General features: G+C 39.0%; 2 protein-coding genes across 3 annotated transcripts; one reads left to right on the top strand and one right to left on the bottom strand.

The window, feature by feature from the left end:
* Positions 1 to 526: 526 nt before the first annotated feature.
* On the top strand, positions 527 to 3,591 carry LOC116167811. The gene is made up of 3 exons (XM_031483355.1): positions 527 to 2,193; positions 2,718 to 3,172; positions 3,218 to 3,591. Exons 1-3 carry the CDS (start codon positions 1,262 to 1,264, stop codon positions 3,409 to 3,411), a joined length of 1,581 nt encoding a protein of 526 aa, XP_031339215.1. The 5' UTR covers positions 527 to 1,261; the 3' UTR covers positions 3,412 to 3,591.
* Positions 3,592 to 8,388: 4,797 nt separating this feature from the next.
* LOC116159095 lies at positions 8,389 to 10,260 on the bottom strand. Of its 2 annotated transcripts, none has more exons than XM_031472000.1 (3): positions 9,087 to 10,260; positions 8,801 to 9,039; positions 8,389 to 8,746 (listed from the first exon to the last, which is right to left on the bottom strand). In XM_031472000.1, exons 1-3 carry the CDS (start codon positions 9,227 to 9,229, stop codon positions 8,703 to 8,705), a joined length of 426 nt encoding a protein of 141 aa, XP_031327860.1. In that variant the 5' UTR covers positions 9,230 to 10,260; the 3' UTR covers positions 8,389 to 8,702. The 2 variants fall into 2 exon arrangements, with proteins under 2 accessions (XP_031327860.1, XP_031327859.1); XM_031471999.1 differs by having other exon boundaries at positions 8,389 to 8,702.
* Between the last annotated feature and the right edge of the window lie 2,755 nt (positions 10,261 to 13,015).

Here is a 13,015-nt window from a genome sequence, read left to right as displayed (position 1 = left end):
ACAGCGATGGAGTTACTCTAAGCGTTGACGAGCAAAAGTTCGGAAAACCAACGCAATCGGTAATACGTCTAGCTGCTCCTATTGTTGGGACCAACAGAAATATAACAGCCGACAATTGGTTTTCTTCGATACAACTAGTTTCCGAGTTGAAGAATAGGGGATTAACATATGTGGGTACGTTAAGAAAAAATAAAGGAGAAATACCAAAGGAATTTCTCCCTGCAAGAACTAAGGAGGTTGGTTCCTCACTTTATGGTTTCACGAAGGATACGACCATAGTCTCATTTGTACCAAAGCAAAGTAAAGCGGTTCTATTAGTTTCTTCTATGCACCATACTGCTGAAACAGACAACGAATCAGGAAAACCTGAAATTATAGCGTTCTATAATACAACAAAGGGTGGAGTGGACGCTTTAGATGAAAAATGTACAGTATACTCTACAAGTAGAAGGACCAGACGCTGGCCACTTGCAATATTCTACGCAGTGCTCAATATCAGTCTTGTGAATTCGTTTGTACTATTTTCCAGTTTTCCTGCAAATATATCTCAGACCAGAATGAATTTCATCAAATGTCTGGCAAAGCAACTAGTTGAACCCCATCAAAACAGATGTTTACTAAATCTTCGGTTACCACGAGAATTACGAATGACCATATCCAGGATTCTCCAAAAACCAGTTCCTGGCGTAATTCGGGAACAACTTCAAAAACAAGTTAGATGCGCCAAATGCCCAAGAAGTCAAGACAGGAAGACTAAATTTACATGCGCTGATTGTAGAGTTCCCATTTGCGGCAGTTGTACCGTAGGGTTTTGCACGGATTGTACTGTTTGAAAACACCACCGAAAATGACTTTTAAAGTAATTAATTCTTTGTTTTTGGTAGATCAGACACTTATTTAAATATTTTTGAAGAATGCCTAAGTTTGGTTTGTCCCAATTACTTTTGACAGCTTTTTGAGTAGCATTTTTTGTTATAACGCAATATTATGGAGTACATTACTATATACATTAATATACTAATGCTAATTGTGTATTTTATACCAACATTGTTAGTTTTCATGTTTTGTAATAAATATACTTTCATACGAATCTATTCTGAATGGGTTGTCTCTTCAAATTTTGTACCAAAAGCAGCATTTGTTATGGGGTCTAGCAAACCCCACCTCACCAGATGAGTGACAAAAATATCACATCACCAGTTACGGGTTAAAAGAGTTTAATCCACGATTGGAATCCCTGTTTAGTTATTTAAAACCGAATATGTTTGAATTTTTCGTAGCTGCAACAAAAAAGATTAGTGGTTATAACGAAACAAACAAAAGTTTCCAATCGCCATCCCTTGCGTTACACATGGGTACCTCTTTAAAGATCCTTTGCGATGTTGCCTTCAAAATAGTTTTAGAAAACCGACAAGTTAATCATATTACGTGGAGCAACCGGCAAGAGAAAAAAGCCGAGATAAAAGATCTTAAAAAATTAATAGAATCCCATTGGTGTAGTGAACTTTCAAGCTTAGCGTTAAAGTCTCTGAAAGAAAAACAGTGGCAAAAGCCAATCAGACTACCTCTAACAAGCGACATACAATTATTCCAGCAATTTTTAACCACACGGGCAAGTGAAGCGTTTACAAAATTAAAAGAAATGAAGGACCACGTATCCAGTTACAGAACTTTAACACAGTGTGTTTTGGCACAAACTGTTATCTTCAATCGTAAGTGCATCGGGGATGTGCAATATTTAAAGATTGATACATACAACAGCAACTGTAACACTACAAACAATGAAAGTTTTGTAGAATCATTATCAGACGTTGAAAAAGTGATTTACAAAAAATTTAAAAGAGTGGTTACAGGCGGTAAAGGATCTAAACCTGTGCCCGTCCTATTTTCAAAACAAATGCAAAAATATATAGAGTTGTTGCTAACGATAAGAAAAGAAACTAGTATTGTTCCACATACTAATCCGTATTTATTCGCCAATCCACAATCAAAGGATAGGTGGATGTCGGGGGTTAATGTTTTACGAAATTTGGCAAAAGACTGTGGAGCGAAACATCCAGAATTATTAACCTCTACGAAATTTCGGAAGCATATTGCGACAACTCTTCAATTGTTAAATATGGATAGCGATGAAGTAGAGCAAATTGCAAAATTTATGGGCCACACCCAAAAAACTCACGCAGAGTTCTACAGGTAACTGTCTCATTCAATGTAAAAATGAAACTTGTGGCAAATCTGGAATCGAATTTAATGATGGCAGATGAGTCACACAGTCAATTTCACTCTCAATAGAAAGTGTGTCCACGAATTTGGTGGGACGAAGGGGGGGGGGGGCAAAAAAGAGAAACCATTTATATTTTTATTTTTAGCAAAGCACGTCATTTATTTTATATTTTGAGTTAATTCCTATGTTTACAAGCAACACTTTCTATCAACAATGACATTTTTCGCTCAAAATAAAAATACGAAAGGTTTCTGCTCTTGAGCACCTCCATTCGTGGACGCACTGTATACTTTCATCAAACGTCTCAAAAACATTTGGTGCCTGCAAATTGATTTCGAAGTTTGATTTCGTTTATAGGTTCAACAGTAAATAACCCTTGATCCTATAAACATCTTACAATCAAATCGGAAGTAAATGGTGTACCATTAGCGTTTGATGGAAATGATTGGGCAACGATTTAGTTTTCCGTAATGTTTTAAACGTGCTTGTTTAGGTTACCTCAGGATATATATCAAACGGCAAAGGTTGCAAAAATTTTGCTACTTCTGGAAAAAGGCAGAGGAAAGGAGTTCAAGGGGAAGCGATTGGAAGATATTAATATAAATACCGATGTGTACTATAGTTCAGAAGCAGAAGACGACGGAACTGATGATCTGCCATTATCACAACGAGTTATCAACAAAATTTCTGTCGGAATTGATATGCCTTTAAATACCGAAGAGAATTTACCCTTAGATATAACGGAAAAGAGAACAGCTATCGAACAAGCTTCTAATTTTGATGAACAAGTTGCTGATACCGAACCAATCCTCTCCCACGCATCATGGAGTGAAGAAAACCTACCTTTAGATGTCCAAACTGAAATGAACTTACAAACGGAAGAACCGTCACAAGCTGGGATTGTAGAGGACAACCAGTTGTCAGAAAGGCCTTCGAAGAAATCGAAAGGTATATTCATCGCCGTTTTATTTTCACTTACATATTTTCTTTTAGGAGTATCGGATCGTAAACGTTGGTCAGAAATAGAGAAAAAGCTAGTTTTAAAACATTTCTCTAATCACATAAAACGTAAAATAACTCCAAAAAAAGGAGAATGTAAATTTCTTAAACAAAATGCTAATGTTCTTATCGATAAGGATTGGGTTAGAGTAAAAACGTTCGTTTACAATTCATTTAGAAAAAATTAAACATAACACTCATATACATTTATTAAATTTTGTCTTGTTATTGTTAAATTCGTGGAAGTTAGCAGAGTGCTCGCGCTTTGCACAAGTGTTACTTTAGATAAGGAAACTTTTAGTTGTTTAAGAACGAATTTCATAGGAATTTTGGCGTGGTAAAACTCGTAAAAGTGCCAGTCTAAGTTGATTTACGTTCGGTCATAGTTTCATTTATGCAATTATGCTATTGGTCCGCGGAGTCGACCGTTAAGCCTTTTCGGATCCGACATTCAAATTATTCATGGAAAAGCGTGGCAACGAGATTTGACGATACTGGGGGATAAATGGTTTTGAACAGCGAAGAGAAGGCGCTTATTGTACCGTTTCGCGAAGCCTACGTTTGTCTATGTGAGGATTTTTGGAAAGTTTATTGTAGCGGCGTTTGATAAAGTTACGCCAGTTTATTCGTCGAGTGTTGTTATTTTTGAAAGTCCGGGAACGTGTTTTTACGCCGGCATCGTCGAGGAGTTTAAGGTCTTTGGAAGGAGTTTGTTGGAGAGGAAACGAGCGGTACAATAACGCCATTTTGAGCAGCGAGAGTTCGTTTGTGTTGTATCTTACATCATCTGGAGGAGACGGAACGTTTGTTTAACGCCAGCATCGCCGAGGAGCTGTTGGAGTAGCTGTGTCAGCACATACCTGGGGCCGTGTTTGTGTTTTTTTTTTGTGTGCTTCGGTCGTGGGTGCATTTTGTAAAAAGGATTAGCACCGTGAGTACTGTCATTTTTGTTTTTAAATTTTAATTGTAAGAATCGCCGTCTGAGACGGTTTTGTGTTTCATTTCATGTCAGTCATTTTTTTTTTCGGATTTTGTAAATTTAGCCTTTTAAAATTTTTTTTTGTCATTTATTATTTGTGTGTGTAAAGTAAAAGTCAAGGATTCGAGTTTCTCAAATTTTAAGTTTTCTTTTTTTTTCCCGAGTGTGAAACGAGTTTGGTAAAGTAAAAAGGTTTGGATCATCGGTGGGACTTAGATTTCATTCCAGAAGTCAGTTAACAAGGGATTATTTTGTTTGGAATTTAAGGGAGGTATTAGCCACCGACCTGGCGAGGTTGCTACCCCTTGTCCGGACGAAGAAAAGGGGTAGTCGGACTCATTTTACGGGCCCTGAGATTTGTGTTTTTAAGAGTTTGTGTGGGATTGAGCTAGTAAGGGTAAGTTGTGATGGGTATTTTCAGGCTTAGGAAGTTTACACAACAGTATATTAACGCTTTACTACCCGCTGTGTGGGTTTTAGAACAGCAATTGTACTAAATTCTCCGTAACACTTAAATTAATAGCAAATGTCTGCATAAAGTTCTGTCAATACCCTAATTTTTGACAACTCATTCGTTAGGCTATTATTTGAACTTGATATATTAATAGTCATATACACGTCACTTTGATTTACTTGTCTTGTGCATTTGAAATGTGTCATACTGCCGTATAATTTATAATTTATCCAAGCTTAGGGAGAAACTCGCCGTTTCCAGACTTTCACTGGTTGGTAGCGTCTTATTTACCAGTCAGTATTCAGTAATGTTTTAACCCTCAAAGGTATTACATGCCTAACTTACTCGCGACGTGAGTGCGCTTAGACTTGCTTTTAACAATTATATAGACTATGTTTATGCATTAATAAAAGTGTTAGCGTAATTAATATTTAAATAAGTTGTAACGACTTGTTTAGATTATGTTTATGCATTAGTAATAGTATTAGCGTAATATATTTAAATAAGTTGTAACCACTTGTTTAATTTTCCTAACACCGCGGCCATTGTCGCTCGCCGTACGAGAAGCGACTCGTAACATTTTATTTGTTGGTCATTGCGACTAATTTCGGCGACGATCGAACCACAGTCGTCGATTTACAAACATTCATGGTCCTTCGAGCCGGATTTAATCAATATTAATCCAGAATAAAGTTAAGTACAACAGTTACGTGTGCGTAACGCATACTGCATATCAGCGGATTCTACATGCCAACGAGACAGAGAAGCAGACGATTCCGGATTAAGCCTTCCGTTCCACTTCTTCAGCACTCAGTGGTGTGAAAGCTTCGATCGATCAGATTGATACATCACAGTAAGCAATTTCAATATTCTCTTTGCATGAGCCTTCTAGACAGTTACAATATATTAGTACATTGCGTAGTAGCTTTTAGCCATGACAAATGAAAAAGGTGCCAATAAAGCCATAATTAAAGCTAACAACATTATTTCCAAGTTAGTACACCTGCAAAAACTTATTAATGAATTGCCTCCGCAATTAGATGAACCGCTTTTCCGCGAACTTAAGTACGAAACTGCATCTTTATCTTCACTTGAAGATAAATATGAGGACACATAATTATGTTGATTTAATTGAAAAATCACACGATGTCAGCCAATTGCCTTCACTAAACCAATTGCATGAAGAAGTACGAAAGATAGTACGCGCCGCAGCGGTTCGCGAAAGTAATATTGACGCATCTCGCGTTTCGAGTGCATCTAAGTATTGATCGCCGAGTAGTAGGGTAGTAGGGCCAGTTGTGGACCAGCCACCTGGGGGTGACCTTGGAAAGTAGGTCAAGGATGACGGCCACTGCCCCCCCCCCCCCCACCCCGCAAGATGTAAATCCTGTTCTCTTTTTTTTGTGGTGTCGTATTTCATATTTACTCCTTCAAATAAACAGCTGTTAAATGGTAAATATTTTACAGTAAGTTTTGTACTTACAGATCGTAGCTAGATATCGGAAACGGCAATTGAATGTTCTGGTTATTCGTCGACATGACGTTGTAGGACTGGGTTTGTGACAATAAGTTGAAAAATTGATATAGTCGGTAGCTACATACGTCATTCCAGGACTATTATTTAAAGGGGAAATGGCAAATTACTGGAAAAGTAGGTCACTGACCCCACTTTTCCGAGGTCATTATTCCCATTTTTTATTGGGGAAGTCAAATGACATCTCCAAGGTGAACAGAGGTCAATGGACCCCATACATTCCCAAGGTTATTGATCCCATACCTAACTGCGGTGACGTTGGAAAGTAGGTCAAGGTAAAGTCCAAAGAGCACTTGCTCCCCGCTCTCCTCTGGTAATAGTTACCTGCAACGTATTGATCAAAGGTCACTTCAAGTTTATAAACTAGAGGTGAGTTCAAGGACATATGATTAGGATATAAAGCGCGTCCGTGTACATGATAACTCAGTCAGTCGACTCCTCGAATTAAAGATGGATTTCTAGTGAACTTGAATTATCGAAAAAGTACAAAGTGTTGGAAAGTGATGTGATTAATACCAAGTACGGGGAACGGATAATAATAATAGATACTCATGACTTTAAGTGCATATTACCTCAACGCTTTTTCAACTATTTCAAAGTGGGGAACCGCATGGAAGAATGTAAAAAATCCCTAAAGGCTGGTGATGTGTACATGGCTAGTTCGGGTGTAGTCGGAAAAACGACTAACATAAGTGCTTGTTCACAATGAGCGTAGTCGTAAGATTTACTTAAGACATAACATTTTCGTTATTCGTAAAGTGACATTACTGTTTACAATGGACGTAAACAAGAAATACGTACGCTTGCGCTTTACAAGTACAAAACCACTTCCCGCCGTTATTTTTAAATTACTATAACCTATAAATCTACTGCAATTTAAAATACATAATAATTCGTTTTTGCTAAAAAACTAGTAATGGACAACTCAATTTTAATGCAACGATTGTTATTACTACTGCTGTTAAAAAGGAGACAGTCAGAGTCAAGAAGGAAACAAAGACGATGGTGGGTTAGACCAATTAATGTAAATAGAGAAAAAAGAGGCGAATTTCACAGAATAATGCTGGAGTTGAAGCTGCATGATGCAGAATGGTTCTTCGCATACACAAGAATGGATTCTGTTTTATTTGAAAACTTATTATCATTGGTTGGTCCACATTTGAAGAAAAACAGTATCCGAAAAGCGATTTCTCCTACTGAGCGGTTCTTAATTGCTTTAAGGTTACTAATACTAATATAATTATTGCATATTTAAATTAACAATGTATTACAGGTTTTTAGCTACTGGGGATAGCTATTTCTCGATCGCACAAAGCTATCACATTAGAAAGTCAACTGTGTGTGTTATTATTAACGAAGTTACAAATATTTTATGGAACGTTCTTCAACCTATTGTTCTGCAAGCACCCTCTCAAGAAACTTTAAAAGATATTGCTAATGACTTTTTACATTTTTGGAACTTACCTCATTGTATTGGCAGTATAGATGGAAAACACATACGTATTACAGCACCAGCTAAAAGTGGCTCACTGTTTTATAATTACAAAAATTACTTTAGTATAATTTTGTTAGCAGTATGTGATGCACAATACAATTTTACATTTATTGATGTCGGAGCATACGGGTCAGTAAGTGATGGAGGAGTAATGAATACCTCTACGTTTGGAAAGAAATTGTTTAGAAAATTGTTACCATTTCCTCCAGAGCAAAATTTGTTTGGATCCAATATTGTAATGAAATATTTCTTTGTTGGTGATAATGCATTTCCATTGCATGAACATCTCATGCGGCCATATTCCGGGAAATGTTTAAATATTGTCAAAGCCGTATTTAACTACCGTTTGTCACGAGCCAGACGTGTTATTGAAAATACATTTGGTGTTCTTGCAGCCAGGTGGAGAATATACCATCGGTCAATTTGTGCTTCGCCTGAGAACGTGGACAATATGATAAAAGCAACAGTTGTATTGCATAATTTTATAAGAAGCAGTTTACCTATGAGGGAACGTTACTGTCCAATTGATTATATAGACCATAACAATATTTTAGGAAAGTGTAGGGAAGAAGTAAATGGGGCATTATTGGAACCATGTTTCAGACTTGGAAGTAATAATGCTTCCAATACAGCAAGTAAAAGTAGAGACAACTTAGCCAAGTATTTCTTAACTCCAGCGGGGTTTAAAGAAGGCCAATTAGAGTATGTTAAAAGAACATAATAAATTTAATGTCATTGCACATTCTTACAACAAAAACTATGTTCACTTTAAACTATGTCTACTTATAAATAAACATGCTTATGAATTAAAAATTAAATTCATAATTTGCCCTTTTATTTGATTTCTTTTAGCCTTATCTGCAATTTGGTTGAGTTCAAGTGCAACGAGATTTCCAAACGCCTGTTCTCCTGAATATTGCACATTAATGGTTTCTAAGGTTTCCAATATTTTTGTATCCACATCTTTTTTTTGTAGAGGTTCTGTTCTTTTACGCTTTCTTCTCTCATTCATATGGTCTAAACCAATAAAACATGAATTACATTCTTCTCTTTACTGCATGCTTAATGATAAAAATTTGACCTATAGTATGAACCTGAGTACGTGGGAAACTTACCTTCAGAAATTTTTGAAGATGATGTGGTGCCTGCGTTAGGCAATAGAGATTCTACACTTTCTGTATTACGAAGAGTTTCATTGAGGTCTATATTTGCCGATTCATAGTGTACACCTTCATTGCAAAATTCAGAACTGTATGACTCTCCACTTGCTACTTCTTCCTCCTCCTCCACGATTACTGAATCACCAAGCGACGTGTTCAAAGAGGTGATTACGTTGCTTGAGTTACGATCAACCCTAAAACAAACGTTTAAAAATACAGTTAATTACTTTGTTATACATACCTTCGTTGTTGGATGCACTCATCCAAGAACTGCAAATCCCCAAACCAGGTCCAAACCGGTGTGGTTGTTGCACCACTCCCGCTTGGTCGATTAGTAATTTTTTTTCTTTCTCGGGTATATTTCTCCCGTAAGCTTTTCCACATCTTTTCACAGTTTTCACCTACAAATACTTATTCGGGTATTCACAAAGATTAAACCAAAAATACTTAAATGGTACTATTTACAGTGGCAGCTATTTCTTTCCAGGCATTTTCTTTGCGAATAATATCTTTGTAATATTTATGCCCCTTACTATAAAGATATTCTTTTAACCTAACTAAATTAATTAATAGTTCTATATCTATTTTTTCCATATTGACAATTCCAGTACTTGTAGCGGTCACAACAACTTAAGTAAATATGTAGTAGCACAGATGACAGATGTGTTATGATAAGGTTATGATTGAAGAAACAGCTGCACGAAGTTCGAGACGTTATACCAATTCCCCCATTTATGTAACTCTGTGGAATTAAATTCCCTAGATATTTCCGTAAGAAATTCGTAAAGTTGAACAAACTTCAACTTTACGTTTACCTTACGTAACCGCGCAAAGTATACGTAATACATACAAATTACGTAACCTCACTCTGAACAGGTGCATTGGTTTTTTATTGTTTCAACTTTACGTTTTACGTTTACACTATGTGTGTCTATATGCTTACGCTCATTGTGAACAAGCACTAACTTTCTCTTCATAGTGGAAATTTGTGCGTTGTACATGACTTAATCAGGGCGCCGACTGAAAAATATTTAGTTGTAACGTAACTGTGAACCAGTGAACTCATAATTTAAATATATAATGCAGAAGGCAATAAATTCATTTGTGGAACGATCAAAGCTGCGAAGTACGCCTTTACATATGGATACACCGAATTGTTGCAACAATAGTGTAAATAATAATAGTTTAATATGTTGCTGTTTAGCTTTGTGATTACATTACTACAAACATTACTAATACGTAATTTAACTTTTAATAGCATTACGCCACCAACTGTAGCAGCCGCCGTGGTGTCGCATCATCTCCCGCCATCTCAGCAGTTTGGTGGTACGGATCTGAGCATCCTGCGTCGGGAGACGAGCGACTGCCAGGTCCCCCCTCAAGAGCACCATCAAGTTGCACGGGTGCAAGAGGTGGGGCCGCACCAGCAGCAGCCGGCACCACCACCACCTGCGCGACCACAACAGCCCTATCAGGCCCAGCCTTTGTCGCAGCCGCATTAGCTGCTGCCACCACCACCCCCGCAGCAACATCGGCGTCAGACACGTGGACGCCGGCAGCAGCAGCCTCCTCAGGTTATGATGCTCCCGCCTACTGATCTGAGGGAGCTTAAGGAAAACACCTTGCACTGGCTGCAGGAACCGCATATCAGCTACCGGCAAAGTGAGACCATGCTCTCAAATAGGGCGGCCCAATTACATGCCGACCTATTTGAGACCAACAACAATTTAGAGACGGTGCGGGCTAATTTGTCTAACACCGAACAATTTATTAGGTGTTTGGATGTAATTTTAGTGTTTGCATTTTTAGGGTTTGTATTTTAAATATTTTATTCATAGTAAAGTGTGCATATCTCCACACATACACACACTTAGAAAGCTTTCATTTCAGAAAAAGCAAAGACGAATTCAAGTTGGTGTATTTGAAAACGTGATCTGCGTGTTCTGTAGTACTTAATTCAAAGTGCCACTTCAATTGGACTACATTATTTATTTATTTATTCGTTTAGCCAGATACCATACAGAATACAAGTATTCCAATTACATGGCACTGGGATGCTGTACTTAAAACTAAAACTACATAGTAATTACGATCTTATATGCCTAATTAATTCATTCAAAGAGCCGTGAAATATATCGATGTCTCTCTCACGGCACTTCTTATTTAAAACAGGCTCCTCGATAGTGGCGATGACGGAGTGGTCACTAAAAAGATGATATCGTTTTTCCTTAATTTAACATGTGGCACTTTGAGTTTAATTTCCTGAAGCAATTCTGGGGCATTTAGGTGATTATTCATTCAGTATCTTGTACACAAAGGTAGCACAGGTCACTTCGCGTCGGATTTGTAAACTTGAGATTTTAATACCGTCCACACTATTTAAAAATTTTAGTTGGTTGGAGTAAGAGATTAAATGTGGAAAATTTTGAGTCGACCTAAAATTTCGCACTAATTTTTTTTTAACTTTCTCTATCATGTCTGCGTGCTTATAAGTTTGGGGTGTCCAAATACATGCCGCATAATCGAGTTTGGATCTGATGAACGCATTGTATAAGGTAATAATTGAGGAAATGCTTGTAAAATTGTAGGTATTGTAACGTTTTCTAGTAAGCAGTTACAGGTTTTGTAAATACTGCAAAAGCAATTTAATAGATGTCAGCATATGAATATGAATTCAATTGATGAGATAACATTATCTCAATGCAACGATATCCTGAAACTCGCGGATACTATGTGTCCGGGAGTTTCGGCACGCGTCACTTCTGCGGATTTTCTCGCAGTCGTGAACGCAACCGGTCAGGTCCTGGGCCTTCATCGTTCCCCCTTAAAGAGGGCCCGGTTCGACCCACCTGCCTCGGTGGTAACCGACTTGGTAAGGGCTTGTCGAGCGACTAGCTCCTTACTCGCTGAAGCAGCTCCATCGTTTTTGCCTAAGGCAAAGCCAAAGAAAGCTGCCCCTGCCACTTCGGATGCCTCCAAAGGGACGCCCAAAGCGGCTGCTGCCGCGGGGGGGAAGGGGAGTGCTGCTGTGAACCCTAAAAAGGCGTCACAGCAGGACAGCCCTCCTTCAACCTCCGCAGTAGCTGCGGCGGTACCAAAAACTCCGGCGGTCGATTCACTCAATGTCTTCGTTCCTACAAGTCACTATTTAGTGACGAGGAAAGGACGAAGAACAAAGACGATAGGAGATTACTCCTTCGTTCCCAGGTGGATGAGGCCTGGATCAAGACGGAGGTAGCTAAGCTATCTCTCGAAAAGATTCAGTCTCTAGATCGCTCCATCCCACCGCTAATTCTTCTGGGCGCAATGGACCCTGCCGTTTTCGACAAGGTCTGGCACCTCGAAGTAACTGCGGAGGAGTGGTTGGAGAAGGCGCGCGCGGCCTATGCTGCCTCGGCAACGGTCGCGTCACGTGCTCGCAAGGAGCGAGCAGAGAGCCAGAAGGGATCGTCCCCCTGCCTAGTGGCAGAGGTTCGGCTTCCTTCGTCAAACATACCTGAAGGCGCTATCGCTTTCTTTGACTGGTGGAAGGAGCGTCTCCTCGGATTAAAACCCGAGATGATCGCGCCCATCACGCATGATGGGGTCCACCGGTCGGTGTTTGATTTCCGGCCCTCCAGGACGAATAAGCGTCCGCACCGAATCGTGGTCAGGGGTCCCTCCGATGAGGGGGCCCCCCGTAACACGCTTCGCCTGCAAATTTATCTTTTATCTAACATTCTTGACCAAGGGGTCAAGATAGAGACATTTTGAAATAGGGCGAGGCTGGTGGTCAGTTTTTGAGCTGAGTATTGTTTTAAATTAAACTTTATACCACTGGTGAGTACAATCTCCGATCACCATAGGCGGCTTTCCTATTTTCTCTTATTCTGAAAAAGAATAACGCATCACAATTGGATAATTAATGAGGTGATCATACTTCCACCTAACGAGCCCATCTGGTAGCGTCGCGTGGAGAAACGCCGGCTTGGACCACCTCTTTGTACTGCCGTATTTGCACCAGTTAAATAGCTCCGAAAGCAAGGTCAGACTAAGTTTAATTACTGTTCAGTTGTGAAGCATGTCGGCGACAAGTCTATACCAGCATTAAGCATTGTGGGCAAGGCGATCACCCTTTAGATCTAAAACAAAAGTACCTACAGTGGCGGATCCAGGGGGGGGGGGGGCATG

The sequence above is a fragment of the Photinus pyralis genome, unplaced genomic scaffold, assembly GCF_008802855.1.
Source record: "Photinus pyralis isolate 1611_PpyrPB1 unplaced genomic scaffold, Ppyr1.3 Ppyr1.4_LG1, whole genome shotgun sequence".
Classification (NCBI taxonomy): Eukaryota; Metazoa; Arthropoda; class Insecta; order Coleoptera; family Lampyridae; genus Photinus; species Photinus pyralis.
This window is presented reverse-complemented; position numbering and strand designations above follow the sequence as displayed.